Source organism: Acinonyx jubatus, chromosome C2 (genome assembly GCF_027475565.1).
Source record: "Acinonyx jubatus isolate Ajub_Pintada_27869175 chromosome C2, VMU_Ajub_asm_v1.0, whole genome shotgun sequence".
Lineage (NCBI taxonomy): Eukaryota > Metazoa > Chordata > Mammalia > Carnivora > Felidae > Acinonyx > Acinonyx jubatus.
The window spans coordinates 54,939,692-54,964,915 of record NC_069384.1 but is presented as its reverse complement, the minus strand read 5'-3'; the positions used below and the strand labels follow the sequence as shown (position 1 = coordinate 54,964,915).

The 25,224-nt window shown below is 40.7% G+C and overlaps 1 protein-coding gene across 3 annotated transcripts in view; it reads left to right on the top strand.

Moving 5' to 3' along the window:
- Window positions 1-25,224, top strand: part of MORC1 (MORC family CW-type zinc finger 1) — a 162,926-nt gene that overhangs the window by 133,343 nt on the left and 4,359 nt on the right. For 2 of the 3 annotated variants that reach the window (XM_053220815.1, XM_053220814.1), the window contains exons 21-25: window positions 4,256-4,325; window positions 6,437-6,503; window positions 10,102-10,248; window positions 18,242-18,329; window positions 20,087-20,140. In XM_053220815.1, the coding sequence (XP_053076790.1) occupies window positions 4,256-4,325; window positions 6,437-6,503; window positions 10,102-10,248; window positions 18,242-18,329; window positions 20,087-20,140 (426 nt within the window). The remainder of the gene's footprint in view (window positions 1-4,255; window positions 4,326-6,436; window positions 6,504-10,101; window positions 10,249-18,241; window positions 18,330-20,086; window positions 20,141-25,224) is intronic. The other variant, XM_053220816.1, reaches the window with a different exon arrangement.

Below are 25,224 nucleotides of genomic sequence, written 5' to 3'. Positions count from 1 at the left end.
CGCCATTCATACTCAGGCCACAGCCTGGGAGGTATCCTGAATTCTCTCCTTCTTTCACACAGGGGTGCTCACCCTCTCAGCCAATTGTGCCTAATCAGCCTTTGAATGGACCCCCTGTGCTTTCCTCCTCTATAGCCACCACCCTGACTGATTCACCAACATCTCTGTCAGGGCCACAGCAATGGCCCTGTCAATGATTTCACTGCTTCTGTTGGCCTCCACTGTCTAAAAATCCGACTGTTTCATTTAAAAGATAAGTCAGATCACGTCATTCTCCTCCTCCGAACCCTCCAGTGGCTTCTGCTCACACTGAGAACAGAATTCAGTGTTCTTGCTGTGCCCTCCGAGGCCCTAGATGACCTAGCCTGACCTCCTTTGCATTCTCATCCTTACCACTTGTCCCTTCATTCATTCCACTGTCGCCACCCTGGCCTTCCTTGACCGCCAACACCTTAAGCTCATTTTTGCTTCCCGACTTTTCCTTGGCTGTTTGCAATGCCTGGACTCCACTTCCCCCAGCAACACGCATGTGCTGTCAAGACTTTCTTTGATTCTGTGAGTATACTGAGTGTCAGTTACTTTCCTAGACATTGGGGATACAGCAGGAAGATAATGGGCCATGCTCCCCATCCTCGTGGCGCTTCCATTCTAGTGGGGGCAGTCAGACCACAGACAAGACAAAGAAGTAAACTGTGTGGCAGGGTAGATAGTGGTAAGTGCTAAGGAGAACAGAGGAAAGGGTAGGAAGTGTCAGTGTCGGGCGTGGCGACGGTGAGTACAGTTTTACACAGACTTGGCAGGAAAGGCCCGACTGAAGGAAGTTTGAGGAAAAACTAGAAAAAAGTTGGAGGCACAAGCAAATCAACAGCACACAAACTGAAGACATTGAGAGAAGAGGGTACCTGGCATGTGTATGGAAAAGTGGTAGAGGGGGAGAGGTGGAGGATGCAGGGTGAGAACACCAGGGTCCGGAAAGGCAGCGGGGCTCAGGTGTGGTGTACCTGGGCTCTTGTCTTTCTCTTGCCCGTGTTTCTTTTCTTCACAGAACTTAACATAGCTGTCTTTTTATTTACTTAACATCTCTTTTTTCCCTCACTAGAAAATAGTCCATAAGGCAGGACTTTGTATTCTTTATCATAACAGTGTTTGACCCATACTGGGAACTCAATTTTATTGAATATATTTATGGATGAAAGAGAGGAGCCTAGAACATAATGTTTACTATGGAAGAGTGAAAACAGAAAGGGCCTTTGAATTTATTTTTAGATTTTTTTTTTAATGTTTATTCTTGAGAGAGACAGAGCATGAGCAGGGGAGGGGCAGTGAGAGGGGGAGACACAGAATCAGAAGCAGGCTCCAGGTTCTGAGCTGTCAGCACAGAGCCCGACGCAGGGCTCGAACCCACAAGCCATGGCCTGAGCTGAAGTTGGATGCTTAACCAACTGAGCCACCCAGGAGCCCAGAAAGGGCCTTTGAGTTTGGCAGGAAAGCGTTACTGGTCTGGTAGCGTTTTTGGGTCCTTGATAATAGTAAATGCTTGTGGTAGACATGGGAGGAGCAAAGAAATAGAAGGAAAGAAAGCAGAAAAAGGGATACCAACCAGTTCTTAAACATCCTTAACAGCTGAATTAGATAAATGTTACACAGCTGGCTGTGGTATGTTTTTTTTTTTCCCCTCTAACTTATTTATGATTTATTTATCCCCTTAAATAGATACTTCACAAAAGTGAGCATGTGGTATTATGCTGATCCCCTGCATCCTTTGGAGAAATGACAAATCCCACTCTGCTCATTGTTAACATAATTTTAATTAAGGGATCTAAAACCCCATGTTAAGACTTGACTATAATCTCATTTACTATGTGGGAGGTGTTATCAGTTTCATGACTGAGGTAAAATCTTAGGAAAGAGATATCCCCAAACTGCAGAGTATGAAACACAGTTAAGCCTAAGAGACTGGAGAACACTTCTTTAATGAAATGATGTATATGAAAGAGCTTTGTAAGTAGTATCAAAATATACAAATAGTGTCATTGAAAAGACAACTGCCTGTCTTACTGTCTCAACTTGAAAAAATTCAGACCTTCAAAGCCACAAGTACATTGTAATAGAAGACAGCATCCTATGAACTCGGATATTTACACAGTGTTATTTGAAAGGAAATACTGTAGGTGTGAATTGTTTATCCAAAATCTTTCAAGCATCTCTATGCCAAAGAATAAAGAAAATATGAGAAAGGAAAAGAAAAGAAGAAAACCTCTCCTGCAGTACAGATGGGAAAGATTTGTTTGGGTGCCATTTTTGGAAGGAGGGGACATATCTGATGCTCTCACAGAAACAGCCGCTACAAGGCAGGGCTCAAAGCAGGGAACTAAACAATAAAATGCAAAAGCAATTAATTTCATGAGGCTATGCTGATAACACCACCAACAAAAGTTCCTTACTGGGAGTGCTGTCAGTTTTGTTAATCTTGGTTGCTTCCGTCTTGTCTGATTTTTATCACAAGAAAGAGGTACCAAAGAAAATGAACACATTCCAAGCAGGATTATCATGGATTACAATAAAGTGATTATATAACTGGAGGCATCACATCGTTCCTCTTGTCAGCTTATTTTATGGTTGCTGTTATGCTGCTTATAAACTGGTCAAAAATGTTTAGTTCAAAGTTAGAGGCACTTAAAAAAGCATGTAGATTTCCTGTATATATCAGCACATTAAAAGAAAACCTTAAGTTTTATGATACATCAGAGATAAATAAGATGTACATTTTAAGGTCATTTTACAAAATCAACTTTAAAAAATACGTGCGCTTTATTTACTTCTGGGGCACAAATTTTTTTACAGTATAAGTACAAAACTATTCTGAAATGGACAAAAGCAGCTTAGAATCAGTTTTATTTATTTGCCCTTACCTAACAAGTCTTTTGTTTTGATGGACTTGAGTGAAATAGAAACAGCAATGACGGACAGCCTCAAAGGCCTTCTGTTGCTAGGCTACATGTGTGCCCATTTAACCTGCTTCCTGATGGAGCACAGTTTCCAGAGTGCCATGTAAAATATATGCCTGTGTTTCCTAGGAGGAGAGAAAAGGTGGGAGATAGCTTCTCCCTCCCACGTCTGTTTGGCAGGGCGGAGGGGGATTGAAAGGCGCAGGACACAGACACGGTGGGCAAGCTCCAGAAAGCCAACAGCTCCGTGCCTTCCATGAGGTCATGGACGTGGGGACACAGTTGTGTCTCAGCACCTGTTCAGTGGTCTTCAGATCAAGGAGCTTTTGCTTTACCCCTGCCTTCTCCATTTTTCTCTTCTACTGCCTGTTTCCCCACCTTCTCACAGATTTGCAAAATACACAAAGGGAACGTTCTGGGTCCACTTTCCTGAAGGGCATAAACTAACTCTCTCTCTTTCTGATCTAAAGAAGTACATTCTCAAAATGTAAGTTTGTCTTGTGTGAGCCTTGCAAAATGGGTCTTCAGGATTCCCAAAGCAATGGCGGACACGGCTTCTGGATGGCACACTGTTCCCCTCAGCTCTCACAACTCCCACTTCCCCCACAACCCAGACAGCAAACACCCACACACACACACCCTCACTCTCAAGTGCCACCCACTTTACTGGCTTCAACACATTAAGGCTCCACACCCCCTTTTAGGAAGATTTCTAGGAATTCGGTCAAATGACCAGGCGACCCTTCTGTCAACACCCAAGTGTAATCCCCATCCCCATCCATGTCTTCTTCCCCATCATACTTTGGGGCCTCAGGTCCCAGGCCCCAACCTCCCCAAGGTTTTCATTGCACTGATTGTACTGATGTACATTTCATTGCGTGACACTGATTGACCTCATGCTCTGTGTCTGCTCCGTATGGACCACAAGTGTGATAAGCCTCCTCAAAACAGCAGAGGCTCCATCATTGCTCCTGGTGAATCAAATACTTGGCTTCTTTGTTGGAGTCATTGTTACATTCACGTAAGATATGGATTTTTTAAAATATATGTACAGGTATTGATAGAAGTATCAAAACCCCTATATAGAAATGGTAGAATTATGTGTGACAGTTTTGATGTAACCATTCTTGAGATGCACACCAATATAATTTTCTACAGCTCACATGATTGTCTCCCTTCACAACATGCACATGAACTGTACTCCTGGCCTCTCTCTCTGATGTGGGCACTGGTACTCAAGGTCATTTTGCACCTTGTGATATATCCTGTATTTTTGTGCAGCTTTAAGTAAACAGTTTGTTTTTCAGGTTTTAGATAAAAGTGGCACTGATCTTTCATTGAAACAAGAAAAAAAGGAAGTTTCTCTTATGAAAAAAGGTAAAAAAAAAGAATTCAGTTTACATCTGTTACATCTATTAGCTGTCATGTTTGAGTTGTTTTCAATATGACTTATGTGGCATGTCACAAGTTTGGCAACAGTTTGGATTTTAAAAAGTAACAATTGGTTGTTCCAGAAGTGGGAAGAGGGGTGGGAAGAGAGTAAGCTGCCAATCTCATGTGATTTGAAGGGCCAAGGGACACTTTGTTCCTAAGAAGGGGGCTCCCAGCACTGCCACACAACCTGACGTCCCTCACAGTAGACTCCTATCACCCTCTGCATTGAATTCTGTCTAGAAATTTGGAAAGAGTTGATATGAGCTCTTTAATTTTCAGACTGTATTTTGAAAATTATAATGACATTCCTCCTCCTTCAGTTATTTAGTCCTTTTCCTGCTTTTCGTGATTCCCTTGAGATCACTAAGACTAGTTCAACACCCACATTCATTGGTTCCTTTACACCTATGGGATGTGCCTTCTCTCAGGTGAGAGGCTTGAACTGTTTTTAAACTTAGAGTTGCCTTCTTATAATATTCAATCCAAAACAATGTCCCAGGATAGAGAAGCTGGAAGCATCCTGGACTCAAAGTTTTGTTTTCTTAGTGTCTGCGTACTACTATGGCTAACTCTTTTATTATATTGTTGTCATTGCACCATTCTCTGTTTTATATTAATATTATACCATTGGGCCTAAGCAGCAAGTCTGTCATTTTCATTGTCATCTTCTTATTCTGAAATAAGTTTTAAAGCCGTTCTTAGTCTCTCTAGTAAATCTCAGCTCATTTTGGCTATTGTTCCCAGTCCTTTTTGTATCGGGGTCCTTGCCATCATTGTGTGTTCACTTTTGGTGGTAAGCTCTCCCTTCCTTCATACTTTGTTGCTTCAGTAACCCAATCAGTCACTCACTCACGTCTTTATGTTTGAACCCATTAGTGAGATCCCTAAGAAATCACACTTTGTTTTTTTCTGTTTCATCTTAATTAGGATAATTTGCAATTCCATAATCAGGATTTCTTTTGTAAGGCTCTCTTGATTTTAAAGCCGGTGTTTTATAGAAGTTTCAAACTATTCACATGATTTCAAGTATGTGCCTGTTGAATTTCCAAATAGTAATGGAAAAACTGTTAATACAATTTTGATCCTAAAATTAATATTTAATTTCAAATGCTCGTCCTGGGTTTGGAAAGAACAAGTTGTGAAATATTTTCAAATGACTGTAATTATAGATTAGTTGGCTGTTGGGCTAAAAAAAAAAATTCACTTTTTATTATGCAAGCCAGTGGGTAAAATCAATGGTGCCTGCAATGTGCTTAGAAAACCTCTTTTATTTAAAGGAGTCAGGCAGACCCTGAGCCATTCACCTACAATCTAAAACTTTCTTTGTTGCTGTGCTGTTCCACTTGGTGATGGCCCTAAACTTGCTGGCAAGGGTTCACTTGGTGGAACAAGATATTTGGACAGTTATCACAATGAATTCTAGAGACAGGTGGAAGAAGGATATATTGACTTATTGCTTATACTGCCCCCCATCTTAAAACCAATCCAAGGGGTCAAAGCATTTCTGCTCTTCTGTGGACTGTAGATGAATCACTACCCTCCTGAACCTACAATTCTGAGGTTCTCTCAGTGAGAAGATCCACGAGATGACTCCTGAGTCTCTTCCTGCTTTAAAGTTTGACTCTCTACTAGAGACACGTTTCTGGTTAGGATCTGTTAGGATGTTTCTGAACCTGAACCTAAAGTGGAATAGAATGGGATCCTAGGGGGAAGACAGGAGGTGGTCTGGGCAGAGGCTGGTGAGAGAAGGGAATCCTGACGGCCCCCAGCAGTCCCCCCTATGCACATCAATAGCAGATAATAAGCATCATGAAAAAGAGCTTGCAAAAAACAAGTTACAGAGGTTCTTGGATTAGTATATACACTATATACACTTTATTAAGAGGTTTTTATAAGTTGCATTAAGAACACACTGTGCAGTTTTACGAGAGGATGTTTGACATACAAAGCCAGATTATCCACAAGTAGTTAATAAACCACCAAGACTTCTTTCAGTTCACTGTATTGTGTCATCATCAAAATGCAATTGTCTTCATTTTGTCTGTCTTTTGAAGAAAAACAGGAGCTGTGTAGTGATACTCCAGAAATGAAGAGAAACTCTTCATTACCTAATCGGGAAAGGTGAGTGTACTGCAATTATACAAATTCCAAGTGAGTGCAATTACACTGTTGCAAAGTAATTATCAATGTTTAAATACAAGAAGAAAGAAAATAATAGCAACAAGCAAAGGCAATTAAGAATGGAACCTCATTTTACAAAGGAGACAAGAAAGAATAGAATACGGCTGGGTTTCTTACCTTTTTCCCAAACCTTTTCATTTTCTTTTGTGAGGATTGGGGATAATGAAATGGAACAGGCTTAACTTCCTACTCACAGCAGGCAGCTAATTCAAATTACTGAAATATAGCCAAAGAACTGAAAGTGTCACATGTGTATAAGGTGTGAACATGAAATCATGAACTTGATTTTTTTGTGTGTGTGGCTGATTATCTTGTTGTTATATGTGTATGTAATTATAATAATCATTGCTTGCTAGAATTTTCTTACGTGAGACTTTTGTCACTTTTAAGATAAAATCAACTGAATATTTTGGATGCCCAAAAAAATAAAAAGAATGTTTTCAAGGAACCAATCTCTTACCCTCAGACAAACTTCTCACAGGTGCTTTCCAGGCATGTAGACCCTGTGGCTTCGAATCCAAATCCTGGTTTCTTTTTGCATAGGAGCACATTGGATTAAGTACCAGAAAAAAGCAGAGAGGAGTTTTATTTTCCGCACTTGCTGACAAGAGGCATCCCTCAAATACTCAATTCCCCTCACTTCTCTGCTCTACTCAAAAGCCTGTCACAGCCCCATCACTTGCAAGATAAGTGACAAACTCCTTAGCATGGCACAAGTCCCCTTTAGTCCTGCCCCTCCCTGTAGCCCTTACTTTGCTTCCCAGAGTTTCTGAATTGCTTTTAGTTCAGCTTTATCACACTTCCATCTCTTTGTCCGTATTGCTTCCTTTGCCCACTGCAAGCTGTACACAAGCCTTTAGTCTTTCCTTCAAGTTCTGGTTTAAGTATTCTCTCCTCTGGGGACCCCAACTCTCGCAGGCAAACTCAGGATTTCAGACAGCCACTGTTGCAAGGGTCAGATTGTCATAATCTGTTCCACTTCAGTAATTACCTGTTAAATAACAGCCACATTCTGACACACAACAGTGAGCAACGGCATTGTCAAGACCAGTGGAATTGTCTGTCTGAATGTCTGTCTTCCCATCAGGCCCGGGGCCATATATTTTCTTCTTCTTAACTGCAAGTGTCTGAGTCTCCATCCAAGCATCTCCACGTTCCATCGAAAATAGCTCACCCCACTCCTGACAAGGTGCACTATCAGATCGTAGCATCCTGCTCGGGTGTTTTCAGGGCACTTATTCCTATTGCAAAGTGTCTTATTGAATCATCTATTTATTTTAATATTTTACATTCTACTTGATGATTTGGTATATTTTTCAGTAGGACCTAACTCACTCCATAAGAGCAGGGCTGACTTGCTCACCTCTGTGTCATTGGTTTCCAGAATAGCAACTGACTCAAAAGATGATACATTTGTTGATTGAATAAATGGTCCAGCTTTTCCCCCATGATGTTGCTAGGCCACTTTATGGATAGTGGTTTAACCTAGAGTTATTTATTAAAATTTGAGTTAAATTTTAAAATCTATCCAAAAAACTAAAGCACATTGTGTGTGTGTGTGTGTGTGTGTGTGTGTGTGTGTGTGTGTGATATGTTACTTTTAGCTTTGTATGAGGTTGTGTGTTGTTTTGAATCATCTTGGAATTATATCTATGGCATGAATGTTAGAACTATGGTCTAATTAAGACCATAGACAGTCTTTTCTTTTTAAGTTCATTTGTTTTGAGAGAGACAGAGACAGCGCAAGTGGGGGAGGGGCAGAGAGAGAGAGAGACAGAGAATCCCAAGCAGGCCCCAGGCTGCCAGTGCAGAGGCCGCTCACAGTGAGATCATTACCTGAGCTGAAACCAAGAGTCAGACGCTTAACCTACTGAACCACCCAGGTGTCCCTAAAACAATCTTAGTGGAAGAATCTTATCGAACTCATTAATAGTGGTCGTGATGATAAGGAAGATCATAATAACAATAATAATTAGGTGCTAAGCACTTTTGACTGAGCACTTGCTAAGAGTAGGCATTGGGCTAAATTCTTTTCTTTAAGGTTTTTTAAAGTTTATTTACTTAGAGGAAGTGGGGGAAGGTCAGAGAGGGACAGAGAGAGAATCCCAAGTAGGCTTTGCACCATCAACACAGAGCCCAATGCGAGGCTTGAACTCACAAGCTGTGAGATCATGACCTGAGCTGAAGTTGGACATTTAACCAACCGGGCCATCCAGGCGCCCCGGCATTGAGCTAACTTCCGGGGTAACCCTCAGCACAGTTCTGTGAGGTAGGCACACAGACTGCTTAGAAGACTACTTTAGGGGTGCCTGGGTGGCTCAGTCAGTTAAGCTTCCAGCTTTAGCTCAGGTCATGATCTCTCAGTTCATGAGTTGGAGCCCCGTGTCGGTCTCTGTGCTGATAGCTCGGAGCTTGGAGCCTGCTTCAGATTCTGTGTCTCCTCTGTGCCTCCCCTGCTCGTGCTCTGTCTCTCTCTCAAAAATAAATAAAAATTTACAAAAATTTTTTTTAAAAGACTAATAAAATGTCAGCATAAAGGAATCTATAGTCAATGGGCTTCCAATATTGTGCAAGTATTCTTTAATAGACAAGATTAGTTACAATGTTCTTAATCTTAAGTGAAATATCAGCTGAAGTTAGTGAATTAATGCCAGAAGTCTGTTGACAGTAGAAACACATTCCATTTGATTAAACTGTTATCCAATTTTTAAATGGCCCATACGGTATAAATATATAAAACATTTTAGAGCTGTGGTCTTAACGTTAGCATTGAAAGGATTACAATCTCCTCCTTGCTTGACAAGCAGAACCCTCCTTGATTGGACCCCTTCCTGCCTACATAGCTTTGTCTTCCAAATTGCATGTTTTCCCAGACCTCTTAGACTTTTTTTGTTACCACAATACTGAAAGCTTTGGGTCTCATTAACACAACACACTACACAAGAAACCCTCCAGTGGTAGTGCCTACTTCGCTTAGAATAAACTCCAGTTCCACCCCATGGCCACGAGCGCCAGCCCCCTCCTCTTCCCCTTTCTTCTTCTCCCCCTGCACGCCACCCCTGCAGCCTGGCCTTTAACTCTTCCAGCAGTCTTACCTCATTTCTGCCAGGGATCATTACACATCACCTGGAGCACTCTTCTTCTTCCAGATCTTGACTAAGTTATCCTTTCAACGGACTTTGCCCCTTTTTGTTTTATTTCTGTATGTACCTTTTCCCAGGCTAAAACAGAACTCTAGTTTAAGATCCCCTTTCAGCCAGTGAGACAAATGGTATGTGACTACTGTTGCTAAGAATACATTACTGTCACTTCTGTTTAATTGTGGCTCCCCAAAAACCTTGGAACAAGATTTGTCAGGAATAAATAGTAATTTTTCTAATTGAGAATTCGTAAGTGGTAGTTTTTAGCACATTTATGGCCTTGCTCTCATTTGTGGTGTATTAACGTTCCATTTGTCACATATTAATGTTTCTGAATTTATGAGTATCTAATGTGATGCCTACTTTGAAATTATAAGCCTCAGCTTGTTTTTGCGCAGTGCACTGATGGAAGATTTAAGTCCACGCTCTGGAGACAGTGCCAGCTTTTCTGTGTATAGTGGTTGCGGAGTTACTTCTTCACTGACAAAGTCTTCTCAAAGCACATATGTCAAAGAAACAGTAAGAAAACTGACGTCCAATTTAAGGTAAACATATTTGCTAACATATTTCCATATGCTTTGTTGAACTTTCTAAGCAGTGACAACTCCTGATCTTCTTTTTTTCCCCCTACTGAGCCCTAAAGTTGTTAAGATTCAATAGAATGACTTTATGACTTGTTCCCTAACTACACTGATACAGATGCACCATGGGTTAAATTTGTCTTGAAATAGAACTATTGTCACTAACTGCCTGTTGTTACATGGTCTGACAATATAGTGGATGTTCTGTCCTGGATGTTATGAATTTCTGCCTTCCTCCCTCCCTTCCTTCCTCTTTCTTTTATTTTTTAGTTGTTTGGTTTTTGCCTGACAAAGACCCTCATGACATTTGTATGGCCTTCTACAAATTCTCCTATTGTAGCTTTAGATACTAAACTTACCAAGGGCAATTGAGTTTTACTTTTTGGTTCAGTGTAGAATGTTAACATTTGTGGGCAGGTTTAAATGAGGAATTTAGATGTCTGGATCTCAGTTCCCAAAGAATGGAGAAAGAGAGGGGATAAAGTCCAGGATTCGGAATTTTTCCAAATAGGGACCAAGGATAGGAGGGGGCCAAAGAAGTTAGTATACAGAAGAGTGCTCTAAAATAGGTGACATATGGAGAGGGAGGGGCAGGAGCAATAACACCTCTAAATTAATGGAGCCAATTGGTTTGGTTGGGGTTCACAGACTGTGAGTGGCCTGTGTTGTAAAGTGGAAGGCTTTCAGCCCAGGAGAACACACCAGAGGACCTGGCCGGAATAGTATTTTCCATTAAGACAGTTACTTTGACTTCTGGATCAGTGATGACTGCAAAAGCTTCCTGAAGAAGTAGCTGGGGAAGAATGAAATTAGAGAGTTGGCAAAAAGAAATGTTGAGGTGGGGCATATACATACGCTTTCTGCTCAGGTCCAGGCTATGGTCTTGTGTGTGAAAACAGACTGCAAACCACTGCAATACTCGAACTCAGTTCTGCAGTTGTCCTGGGCTTTGTGGAAATTTCTATGGCAACATCCAGGGCTGTGGGGGCTCTGCATATGTGAGCATATATGAGCATATATGTTCCCTTGGGAACACATTACTAGTATCCCTCCTGTCCCAGGAGAAGGGAGGAAGCACTCTTGGTTCTATGTAGGTGGATCTGCTTGGACTTTGCATCAGGACACATCTTCACTAATGATACTAGGGATCCAGAGGCAAGTTCTTGACCAAGAAATGAAGCCAGAGTGCTACATTTCTGAACACTTAAGTTTTGACCACTAAATCTGCCGTAGTACCTGAGCTGGCAAGCTCTAGCCTGGGAAAGAGGAGGAAGCAGGCCAGACCTCAGTGTTGTACAGATATCATGAGGTTGAAAAAGGCCACTTGTCAAATGATCTGGATGGATGTCAGTCTCATACTGCCACGGTCTACAGTATAGTCCCTAAAGAATGGGATTCTCCAACCAGTTCTTTTCAGTATTTGTCCAGAAGCAATATGTAAGATCCTCAGTTTCGAAGTTAGGTAGCCATAAATTGGAATCTTGGTTTATTCCTTACTGGTTCCAAGATTCATGCATGTCAGATGAGCACTACGATGCATCACATGCAATAAATTATATATGTGGGGCGCCTGGGTGGCTCAGTTGGTTAAGGGTCCGACTTCGGCTCAAGTCATGATCTCACACTTTGTGGGTTCGAGCCCCGTGTTGGGCTCTGTGCTGACAGCTCAGAGCCTGGAGCCTGCTTCAGAGTCTGTGTCTCCCTCTCTCTCTGCCTTCTTCCCACTCGTGCTCTATCTCTCTCTCTCTTAAAAATAAATAAACATTAAAAAATATTTAAAAAAATAAAAAAATAAGTTATATGTGTGAATGTGCCTGTATATGTCAATAAAATGTGTGCATATTACTAAAAATGACCACATGTCTCATGATTAGGGCATTGCTTCGTGTGAACCAGGCCTTCTTGGTAATAATAGCTATTGTGTTTGAGCTGTTAGTATATTTTAGGCATTCACTCAAGTGTCTTGTAAATGTTAGCTCCTTACTGCCACCACCTTAGGAGGTTGATATTATTTCTAACTTTTTAAAGAATGTATGATGAAACTGAAGCTTGGAGAAACAAACACACTTAAAGTCTCAGTTACACAGCTGCTAGGACAGGGCTGGGTTTCAGCCTAGGTTCCTTGATTTGGAGTCTCATGCTCTTCTTAACCCCCGTATTCACACACATACACACATACATATAACTGTACATATATATGCAGTTACATACATATACATACAGAAACATACACATGTATGTAAGTGTGTGTGCATACATGTACACACACATTTTGTAACACACACACATCCTTTGCTACTCTTCACACTAAGACCTGGAGAGCTGTCTGGTTGTGTTGCAGTAGAGCTTGGATACTCTGCTATATATCATCATTTTCCTTATTTTTTCCTTGGCTAATTTTTATTATGCATTTAAGTGTATCATTACTATTAATTTTAATGTTACATGTGATCTAAAAGGAGATAATGTGATTGAAGGTACTGAGACTTCAAAGTACATTCACTTCTATAGTTAGGCATCACTGGAAAATAAAAATTTCCCAGAAACCATCTTCCTGATGAACACATAGAATCTTTGGTGCTTGAAATCATCATACTATTACCAACCAAAGACTCTGAAAGCCAAACATATTAATAAATCAGCTCTTTTCTGTCCCAGCTTGAGTTTTTTTGGGGTGATTGTTTTGCAGAAGTATTAAGTGGAAAAAGAATTGTACAGAACACAAAGCTTAACTGGAACAAAATGAGCTCCTCATTGATCAGTCTCCTCTTTTGCCTTTAGCGGTGTGTTTTCTCACATTTCACTGGTGAAAACAGATTTCTTGTCTTCTTTGTTATGTTTTTCCCCACCCTGTGCTGTGCTATCCTGTATTTGGTCCACATGTTATTCCTTGTGTTAACTAGACTTCAAATTTCTCAAGGCGTGAAGATTGTGGCTAGCTGCGTAGAATGTGGAGGGTACCATGTTTCGCCGGATTTGCCTTGCTTGTCCCATTATAAGGACAGTCATTAGAATCCTTTCCCTCTACTTGGTTCACTTTGTACATGACTCCATCCTTATCCCTTTCCACACTGCCAAAGTGGAGTCTGGCCACTTCTGTTTAGTTCATGTTAATGGAATAAAATTAATAAAAATAGTAGTTTTCAGTGTTCATTTTCACTACCTGATAATACTCAGTTTAGCGTTTTCCTGTCTTATATTACTTTTTTTTATGTGTATTAGTTTATTTAATCCCCAAATAGAATAACATCTTTGAAAATAGATTGGATTTTCCACATTGTGTCTGACATGTATTAGTAGATGTTCAAAGAATACTTTTAATGAAATTGAAAGGGACTAATGTAAAATTCAGTGAAGAGAATTGTTGGATATTAAAATATTTTCAGATGATGGGGTGTGACTGAGTTGTGTTAAGTCAGAGGTAGATGAGATCCAGACTGTTAAATTGTATCAGTTGGTCCTAAATATTAGAGTACTATCAAATCTCAAGTCACTCTCAATAATAATGGTGATATAATAATAATACATATTTACTATGTGCTTCCTGTGTTCTGGGCACTGTCCTATAAGCTTTGCATATGTTAACTCACTTAAACCTTTCAACAGCCCTGTAAACAGAGACTTTCATTATCCCCTTTTTACAGATGAGAAAATTGAGGCTTGTAGAGGTTTACTACTTTGCCCAGCTTTACATAATTCTTGGATAGTAGAGCAGGAATTTGAATCCTGGTGGTCTGCTCTCATAGTCCTTGCTTTTAACTGCTAACCTTATAACACCTTGTTTCAGTTTATTGTTGTGTATGTAAACTTGACAATCAGGCGGACTTCATTTATTTCAACTCCACAAAAGCCTATGTAAGCTTACATTTTAAAAGTATCAAAAATTAAATTTTAAAAAGGAAGTCATGGGGCACCTGGGTGGCTCAGTTGGTTAAGTGTCCCACTCTTGATTTCAGCTCAGGTCATGATCTTGCGATTTGTGAGATCTGAGATCAGCATGGAGCCTGCTTGGGATTCTCTTTCTTCTTCTCTCTGCCCTTCCCCCTGCTGACAAGCATGCATGCACTCGCTCTCAAAATAAATAAACTTAAAAAAAATAACGTATGGCACTTGTTACAGGTTGCTCCCAGTTACTGATGCAAAAGAAAGCCCACAAAAGTAAATAACACTAGCAATTGGGGTCTGTCGGAAACTGTGATCTAATTCCTGGGTTTAGAAAGTGAAGCTGTGCCATTTCTATTCATCCTCATCTTTCTCTTTCACTGGGATGGAGAAGAGAGTTTCAAACCACCTCAAGTAAGAGGCTTGCTCTTTTTCTATAAATTAGGTTACTTTTTTAGAAAGAGCATCTGGATGAGCAGGTGCCTCGGTGTTTCCCTGCTCATGTCCAGAGAGAATGGAGCTGTATTAATGCAAGTAAGAGACTTTTCTGAAGAAAAAAAGCTGTTCTGTTGAGAAGGGAATATGACTGTGGAGTGAAAAGGAAATGGCCCTTAGCTGCAGCTTTGCACAGCTTGGCCATCGCAGATGGAAGCGGTGCTGACCCATTGTTGGAGCCCAGCTAGTTGAACTCTTTAAAAACTTCCAATTCAAGCTTGCAGATACGGATATGGATTTGATAGGAATTCAGTGAGATGGGCATCATAGCCAAGGACCTCCTATGGTCCTGGATGCAAGTAACAGTTCTAGAAGATCTTTAGGATATTTGCTTCTTAAATTCTTGAGAAGAGAGACAGAGTTAAACAAAGACATTTTCCTGATTTTATTGTCAAGCCTGGGGGTAGAATTGTGAGTAAATGCTCCAAGGGAAGAAGGGCTGTTTCTGGTGGGACAAGAGTCCTGTTGAAAAGGCAGGACTTGACCCATGAATCTCCCAGAATGCACAGTATCTACCTGATTAAGTGGATACTAGTGAACAGACACCAATTTATTCCTAGAGTTTTGTGCTGTCATATGTCCTTGAAGGACCTTTCATGGATTAGAGAATCACTATGACCGTCCTAAAGGACACCTGAAGTTTGTGAGTGGAGAGAGGTTTGATAAGATACAAAAGAAGATATCATCAAGGAAAATCACTGAAGAAAGGGACTCAAGACAATAAATGAAGGAATTTTTTAAGAGTTCGTAACTGCATTCAGACTCCTCTTCTGTGATTTTTAGTATCTTACAGTTTTCTAACAGCATATGGCAGTTTTTTTCCGAATTTATCCTTCAGAAAAAGGAAAAGGTCTGTGTGTTTGTGCTTGGAGACTGCAGGACCTGTATACTTTGTCCTCTGTCTCATCAGTTTTGTGGGACAGAATCCCCAAGGGAAAAGCTAATTATCAGCAGCTCTGTGGAGGAGAGAGTAAAAGGCAGAAACCAGAGGTCCTAGAGGGTTAGAGACAAAGGAAAGTGCAGGGGACCTACTAGGGCCTGTGGTGGGGGTGGGTCCGTAATAATCAGGAAACCATAGTGGCTCGAGGTAAGAATAATTCCTCAACCAAAGAGTTTCCATGAAGATTACATGAGGTTATATATACTATAAAACATATAGTAGCACTTAACAGCTTTCTAGCACTTTATAAAGAGTGGTTGAATGTGGCCAGGGGGCTCAATATTGCCAGAAAATACTTGTCCCCAGCACGTAGTGCAGTTGGCCTAGAATACTTCCTTCACATTCCGCTGCCCTCCTGCCCCACAGCCAGCTAACTCCTCCTCCTCCTTTAGGGCTCCCCATGATGGTGTGGGCCCCTGTCACAGTGCCCATGGTGGTGTATTCGCTTTCCCATGCCAGCATTTCTCGCTGTCTGTACCACCCACCAGCCTGACTTCCGTGTAATAAGAATGTGTGGGTTCCCAGCATGGGGGCGCAATGCCAGGCTCTGTCTGGTGCTACTGGGAAAAAGCTATGTTGTAGTGGGGTTCAGGGACTACCTATGGGGTTAATGACCTTGAGTGTCTTGAGAAAATACTTCACGGCAAAAGCTGTAGAACTTTCAAAGTTGTGTTTTATTTTAAAATAATGTCTGTCTATCTTTAGAAATAATAGTATGTATTTGTGAGAAATTATTTAGACTATAGATGATGTTTGCTGTGAGTTCTGATGTAGAAATTCCACAGGTTGAGAATAATTCAGAACGAATCCAGAACGTTTGGTCTCCCCGACCTGCCCCTTCAATGCTCTCTCAGTCCCAACCACATGCCGCCAGCACGTAATATTTGTTTCTCTGGAGGTACCTCCTTAGAAGATTGCTGATTTGCTCTAAATCTAAACCCCAAAAAATGTATAACCACGTGAGAAGGACTGTTGCTCAGGAGAGGCTTGAACCCTGTGTTGGAGAAATGGGAGGCTGGATTTAGGGAGAGAGAGGAGTGGCTTGTGTAAAAGACCTCACCCCTTCTGCCCCACCAAACTAGCCATAAAAGTGGCCACAAGTCCCCTTTCCTCGGGACTCTAGTTACAGCTTTTCTTTCCATGCTGTCTGATTTCTGCTCCTCTCACATACCTGGAATCATTCTGAGGGGAGTGTGTGTTTGTGTGTTATATTTGATGTTGTGCCATGCTGAGGATTTTTAATGTTTTGGATTGAATCTCTTTAAAACTATAAATGAGTATTAAAACCAATAATACACTTAAAACACTAGGAATGTAAATTATGTGGGAAACAGCTATTTTACCTTTTGTGTGCCATATTATTTCACAATTGAAAAGTTTTGTAAATCCCTTGGGTAATTTACCTGAGGTTCTTAGAACCCTTCAACATAAAAACACTCTTATGCACCTTTAAGATATAGTAGCTATAAATTTCTAGATTTCATATTCTCCTGGGAATGAAATATGTGTCATCTAGGTGATTAATCCTAAAAAACCTGTCACACTACAAGGGCGGGGTGCTACTGCCTCTTGGCAAAATGAAGCACCTGTCAGAACAATGGCCAATCACTGGAAAGATCAGGGTTCACATAGGATTCCTAAGAGTATCCGCGTATCTGTGGATCCCTGGATAAAAGGAATTACTCTGGAGAGTTAAGTTCTTTGGTTTTCTTAGGGAAAAAAAGTCACTAGACAATGTCTTTCCTCCAGGTATTTTGCAATGCTAAGTTTTCTTAGAACTTGAGTTCTCTTGAGAACACTCAAGTAGGTGCAGGGCGTTCCTGGGCTGCTTGATTATGGATGGGCATTGTGAGATCATGCTTGTTTTCTGCCTTTCTCTCTCTCTCCGTCTATCTCTCTCTCTCTCTCTCTCTCTCTTTCTCTCTCTCTCTCTCCCTCCCTCCCTCCCCCCTCCTTTCCTTCCTTCCTTTCTTCCTTCCTTTCTCTTTCCTTCCTTCTTTTTCTTTCCTTCTACTTTTTCTCTTTCTTACTTTTTCAGTAATTTTTAATTTTTAAAAAAAATTTTAAAGGTTTGTTTATTTTTGAGAAAGAGAGAGCAAGAAAGCAGGGGAAGGGCAGGGGGTGGGTCAGAGGATCCAAAGAGGGCTCCATGCTGAGTGGGTCTCAAAGTCAGGAACTGTGAGATCATGACCTGCGCTGAAGTCCTATGCTCAACCGACTGAGCCACCCAGGTGCCCCTCTACCTTTCTTTTTTAAATTAACTTTTAATTTTAAGATAAGTGTAGGTTTACATGCAGTTGTGAGAAATAATACAGAGAGATCTCTTGTGCCCTTTACCTAGTTTCTCTCAGTGGTAACACTATCACAGAATCTTGGCATTGACACAAATACAGAACAGTTCATCACCATGAGGATTCCTCCTGTTGCCCTTTTATAGGTACACCCGCCTCCCTTTCCCCAGTCTGTGCTTTTTGAGGAAGACTTTGATGACAGTGGTAAAACCATTTGGTGGGCACAAATGTTCATCTTTGCCGAGATGTTTAACACCCAGGAGATACCCAGTTCTGATAGGTGAGTGCTCTTCACTGGTATATCACTCTTCCTGGTATATCACCATCTCTGCTGTGCTCCTATTCCTAGGGAGATTCTTCTGTACTTTTTTTCTGAGCATCGGCTACCATCAGAATTTGGCTACACATCTGTGGAGGAACTCATGGCAAGTTTTGAGGTAAACTGGCTTTATTGGAACTTTGAGGGAGTGACAGAATAGCCTAAACTTAATCTTCATTGAAGACACATTGTGTCTTCACCTAGAATGGCTTCTGTGAACGAGGATGGGGATCTTTATACCAAATGGATGACTCCGAATGAAAACTGCATTTAAAACCAGTGTGCCGAGGTTCAGATAAACTTTGGGAAGGTCTTATAGACTGAGAACAGAGAAAGTTGCAGAAATGAAAAGAAATGACATGGTTTCTGCCTTCCCTCCATGACACCACAACTAGTTTCTATCCCTTGGATACCTTTTCTCAGACACCTTTTATGAGGGGCTGAGTGAGGATTGGGTAGGTCAGTCATGTCAGGTGTCCAGAGCACTAGTCTTATTAGAATCAGTCACACATCAGAAGGAAAGATGAAGAAAATCTGTATTTACCAAATCTCCTTTGAGGGACGGTGCCATATTATGATTAGAAGGAAAACTTTGTTCTGCTGCCTGAGCTCACAATAGTTTGTCCCCAGGCTGCTAAGTCACTGCAGGCTGTGGTGAAGCTGAGTGAGGTGTGCAGGCCTGAGGCCGCCAGAAGCTGCTCACTGGAGTGGAGAGGGACCTTGGGGTACAGGAGGGTGGGGGATGGCTTCTCCACCTTCATGCTCAGCATTGCTTGTGGAAGGGATGGATGTACATAGAATGGCTATTAGTGAAAAGAACACCAAATGATTAATTTGACAGAGGGGCCATATGCCTTAATCTAATCCTGGGGAAAACCCCTTACTTTTCTAATCTGTAATTATTGTTTCTGCTTCCTCGCCTTCTGTCTCCTCACTTCATCCTTGCCCCTACTACTTCACTGGACTGTCTTGTGAGGCCACCAGTGACCAAATGCAATAGTCACTTCTTATCTGACCTCTTGGAGATCTTCAACCCAGTTGACTACTTTTTCCTTCTTCCTTTATTTAAAAATTTTTTTTAATTTTATTTTTTTTTTTTGAGAGAGACAGAGCATGAGCGGGGGAGAGGCAGAGAGGGAGACACAGAATCCGAAGCAGCTCTGAGCTGTCAGCACAGAGCCTGACATGGGGCTCGAACTCACGAACCGTGAGATCATGACCTGAGCTGAAGTTGGAAGCTCAACTGACTGAGCCACCCAGGCGCCCCTACTTTTTCCTTCTGGAAGCACTTTCTTTGCGTAACTTCCATGACAACACACTTCTCATTTTCTTGCTTTTCTCCCTCCCGTCTTTTCTGCTCGCAACTCAACTCCTTCTCTGGTTTCTAAATGTTGGCACATCTGAGGGCCCGTTTCTGGGCCACTGTCTTCTGTCTGTGAAGTCCTGTTTCTAGGTGACCTCAACGAGTCTGTGACTTTGAGTATTGCCCCATACACCAGGGACTCCCCAGTCTATTTCTGTGGTATTCCCATTCAAGAAACCCATACTCCAACTGCCTTCTTGACATCCGTCTTGAGTACTTAGTATTTGTCATTTACTTTTCCTTCACTTTCTTTTTTTTTTTCTATTGCAATTTTTTAACCATGTTGTTTGTTAATTATGTAAACTGCCTTAATCTTTTTTTTGGAATAAGGTGAGGTATACTTTAGTTAATTAATTTCATTAGACCCAGCCTTTAAAGACCCACAGTACCAATGTTGGCCAGTTCTAGGCTTTGATGCTTTTTAGTACTAGATACTTGCATGTCATAACTCTGTTGTAGACAGCTCATCCTCCAAAAGTTAATATCCTGTTCTGTTATCATTTACAAAACAGCTGGAGCAGTGCCCAGAGCAGACAAACAAAAAGCTGAGAATGGGCTTCAGCCAGGTAAGCTTTTTTCAAGGTAGTCATATATATTCTAAATGATCCCATATTCCAAAGGAGAAATAATATACATTTCCAAATGTTAGATTTGGAAGGAAATCAAATTTGCATTCTCTTATCAAGAATAAGATTAATGTGTAGCATATCAGATGTCACAAAGCAACATCTTTTTGAATTTTAAAATGCAAACGTTTCCACAGCATGAAACTTATGAACTTAGAGTAGGTCTATATTTTGAACAGAAAACATGATGACATCCTGTGTCTTTAAGAAATAGATTAAATCCTCGAGACACTGGACTAAACCAGAAATCATTTGTAGATTAAAGTTTTTAATTATTTTGGGCAACTTGCTATCTCTGGGGTTTTTTTGTTTTGTTTTGTTTTTTGGTATCCTATTGACAGTTTTTTAAGTTTATGGTTTTTCCATTATAAAAGTAGTTATAAAAACAATTAATCCTAGTACAAGTACTTATGCTTGATAAGTGATATCCTGTTCTAGCACTAATATTATTTTCATCAGTGAAGGTAAAAACTTCAGTTGATCAAGAGACAGTAGTAGAGCCAGGCACTGAAGTAGTCCTTTAATAGCCATTCCCTCATCTAACTCTCTCAACACTGGGAGGTCGGTGCCACTGTCTTAATGTTAGTAATGAGAAACTAGAGGGTCAGAAAGACAATATTCCAATGTCATGATGCAAATAAGTAGCAGATTCAGGAACCCAGATTCATCCCACCCAAAGCTCACTCTCTGCATCACTTTCTTCCATCTTCTTACCCAGACTTCATCCTGTGACAGAGTTTGCACGTGTTACTTGTAATAGGCGTACCACAGTGTCTCAGCCTTTTGGTATAAAAGAATTATTGTTTACTTACTAGAGAGCTTGACATTGCATGATGAGACACATATGGGGGAGCTGCTGACAATGAAAAGGGGAGGGTGTGGTGGGCAGGTTGTTTAGTGTCCCATCAGGAACTGTCCCAACCGTAAACCTGTGGCAGCCAGCTTGAAGAGTTACCAGTAAGGCTCCTGGATCTTCCACAGATCTTAATTTGCTGGTTAGGAAATTCTGATTTAAATACTTCACACCATGAAACTTAGAAATTTGCTAAGAATTAGGGTGTCACACATCTTAATTTATCCAGGCTTATGTAAGTCCTTTACATACATAATGTATGTAATACAAAATGGCATTTTTCCAATGTCTATAGGATCAGTAATAGAGCCAGGTCGTTGTTGGGTTTTGGAGGCCACACTGAATAAGTATTTATACACGGGAACAGTGTTAGCAGAGCTGATGAGTAGAATTCTCTTCGTGTTTAGGGCAAGTGGAATTCAAAGGATCAAAGGAAGCTAAACAGTCAGGACCCCATGACTTCCTGTTGAAACAGAGATGTTGCAAGCAAAATATAGCACAATTGGAATCATGACTTCTCCAATATGAAACTGCTTGGTCATGAGGATTTTATTAATAATTGGTAGTTTTAGGTGGACGGTTATAAAAATTATTAAAATCATGTTTTGAAATCGATGTAGAGGACAGATCTATGCAACTTGGCTTCCGCTGCATATTTTTAGTAAAGATAGCTTCAACAAAGCACAGGAGGACCCTTGATAAGTCACAAATGTCTTTGGTCACCATCGCCTGGTTTCCATAACTGCTAATAGTAAGAGATTGTTTATGACCACACAGGTGGTCGTATGTGACCTGACCTGAGCCACCATCTTTTATTCTTTCCTCTCACAAACCATCTGCCCCATACAAAATGGAATTGCTCCATTCCACTAGACTGGCCTGCCTCTTAGCCTTTCCCTGTGCTGTCCCCCACGACATACTTGACTACTCTCCCAGTCCACAGTTGGCCTCTTGAAATCCTGTCCACCCTATGTGGAGTCTGGTCAATGCTACCTTCCACTTCAAGCCTTCCTCAGTCTGTCCATGTGACTTTCTGTATTCTGAGAGAAACTTAAAGCCATTTTAGCATTAGTTAAATTTTCTGCCTTGTATTGTAGTTGTTTCTTGTATTTTATTTTCTCCTTTAGTAGATTATAGAATCCTTGAAGTTACAATTCTCTCTTATCAAATTCTATATCCTGTTGCATTCACTCAGTACTTTTGAATGCATCTAGACCTTATTACCATTTGTGCACTGAGTCAAAGTTGATTGTTTCTGCTGTAGTGCCTGACCACATAAAGGCTCACATGCATATACTTATATGTAGAGTACAAAATCTGTAGATCTTGTAGGACTGCCTTAACTTCTTAGGATTCTGGGGCTCCAGAGTTGCTAGAACTCGGACTTTTTAAGTTCAAGGCAGAAAATTAAACTCTCAGTTGCATATCCTTTCTTTCAAATCCTAATTCTGTTCTGAATTAAAGGAGTTCGAAAAGAATTCCATTTTTGATCCTCCTCAAATACCTCTACGAGAGTAGGTTTAGCCAGCAGAACTAAGCTTCTCATCTTGTTACAATTCTCTACTCATCTTAATTAAAATGTTAATGCAACCAGAAGTCCTTTTACATTGACTTTGAAAGTTCTCAAAATTGCTACCTTTTATAGAAACCTTCTAGAGATGTTAGCCTGAGAAAAGCAGAAGACTAAATCAGAAAACTGGTTGGTAGTGTTTGAAGGAAATAGTTTGCTTGGTTACAAAATTGTGAACTTTGAGAGACAAAATATGACTTTGAATGTAGTGTGCTATATAAACATTCCTTATGTCATGCTGTATTTAACAGTGTTGTCTGGGGGTGCCTGGGTGGCTCAGTTTGTTAAGCCTCCGACTTCAGCTCAGATCATGATCTCATAGCTCATGAGTTCGAGTCCCACGTGGGGCTCTGTGCTGACAACTTAGAGCCTGGAACCTGCTTTGGATTCTGTGTCTCCCTCTCTCTCTGCCCCTCCCCTGCTCATGCTGTGTCTGTCTCTCTCTCAAAAATAAACATTAAAAAAAACCAAAAGTGTTGTTATGAACTTTTTATTTTTTAAGTAATTATAGATACATAGGAAATTATAAAATAATAGAGAGATGTTATATACCTTTCAATTTTTTCCTAATGCTTAGGTCTTATGGAATTATATAATTGTGGTAGAATATCAAAACTACAAAATTTACGTTAGTGAAATATGTGTCTCATTTTATCATATGTGTAAGCTTGTGTAACCACCACCAAAATCAGGATCCAGAACTCCCACCACCACACATCTCCGTGTGCCATCCTTTATAGTCACACTGCGCACAGATAAGCACCTCAACTCCAGGCAACCACTCATCTGTTTTCCATCTCTGTAATTTTGTCATTTCAGTAATGCTGTAGAAATGGAATTGTATAGCACGTGTCACTTTCTGATTGGCTTTATTCACTTGGCATAATGCCCTTCACATCGAACGTTATCAATAGTATGTTCCTTTTCGTTGCTGATAAGCAATACTGTTGTTTTCAGATTTCTTTTTAATTTTATCCTATTATTATAATTATTATTATTATTACTGCTGTTGCTTTTATTAAAAAGTATTCCCTGGCCATTTTTCAGAATGGCAAATACTGTGAAGTTCTAGAATTTTGAACACTAAGAGCCCTGAATGACTGGTAATATCTGAACTATCTGTGACCCTGTCCTTCTTATTCTGGCTGAGCTGAATTATTTACCCTACTCTACCTTCAGGCCATGGGAGATGTCACTCCCTGGGTTGGACTAAAGCCTCCACAAAAAAGCATCTATGAAGCTTTCTGGAGGAGGTGGTTGTTGCCTTGTAAATCATCAACTTCCTGTAGGTTGAATTGAGGATGTTCAAAAGTAGGTTCCCTTCCAAGATCTCAGATGTAGCCTGGGTTTCAGGACAGGATTGGTCTGCATGCTTAAAATTCTCTTGCTGTGAATGTTGTACATCTGCTCTCCTAACTCCCCACTATTTAGTGACGTGTGGAAGGCATGGGAAACACAGAGGTGAATAAAACCAAAATTTTTTTTTTTTTTACATCGAGGTTACATTCTTGAGTAAACACAGGTAATGAACAGAGCATAATGTAGCATCACATAATGATAGATACTAAACATGTAAATAAATAAACATGTGATATACCATACAATAATTGTACAGGGCCTGGGGATAGACAGTGACAGTGCATGTTGGGGAAGGGACAGCCTATTTCAGATGCCGTGAGCAAGGAATACCTGAGCCAGCGCAGACCTGAAGGGCAAAGAATGAGCGTTGTGGAGGTTAGGGCTGAACAAATGGAAAGAGAAAGCAGGAAAGGCGAAGAGCCTGAGAGGCAGGAATGAGGTTGGTATATTCCTGGAAGAATGAGGCCTGGAACTCAGTAAGTAAGGTAAGAATAGGTAGAGCCAGATCAAGGATTTCAGCATCTTTTTAATTCTTGGTGCCCTCACTCAAGTGTCCAGGCAGTTTAAGACTCTAAAATGGGTCCCTGTTCCCAAATAGCAAATGCAAAGCGTAAATAATTGGAGGGTAAGTTATTGATATTAATCCAGGTCAAGCACTTTAAGTCAGGACTTCAGTGATCTTTAATTTAATGGAGAATCTGTACCCTCCTCTCAACTCTAATAATATCTGTGCCTCACTAGCAGCACAGTGCATCTTTTCCCATAAGACACATTTTTGCACACTTGTGTTATCTCGTTCTATAGACTGGAAGCTTCTTGAAGGCAAAGGCTGGACCTTATATATCTTTATATCACCTATAACAAAATTCCATGCCTTGAATTTAGGAGATGGTTAGTGAATTTTAAGTGGAATTCAAAATATTTAGGGGGGTATGGTTTGTTTGTTTAAAGGATTTTATCGAAAAGGGAGAAATACATGAGGGCAATGAGTGCTTAAAGATGCTGATGTGGGCAGTGTCTGGGAAGGGCCTGCAGGTATTAGTGAGTGTCGGGGAGAGGGGAAGGGCAAGGGTAGACCCAGAAGACAAATGAAGCTACCTTACAGTTACTCTGGTATCCCAGTCATATCTGAACACAGAACACTCCTTATTACAGAAACATTGAAATGTGTATGGAACCAGGATTTGCTCTGTATCTCTTTTCTCAGAATATCCCCTGGCCCTCTCCAAGTGTTGATACAAG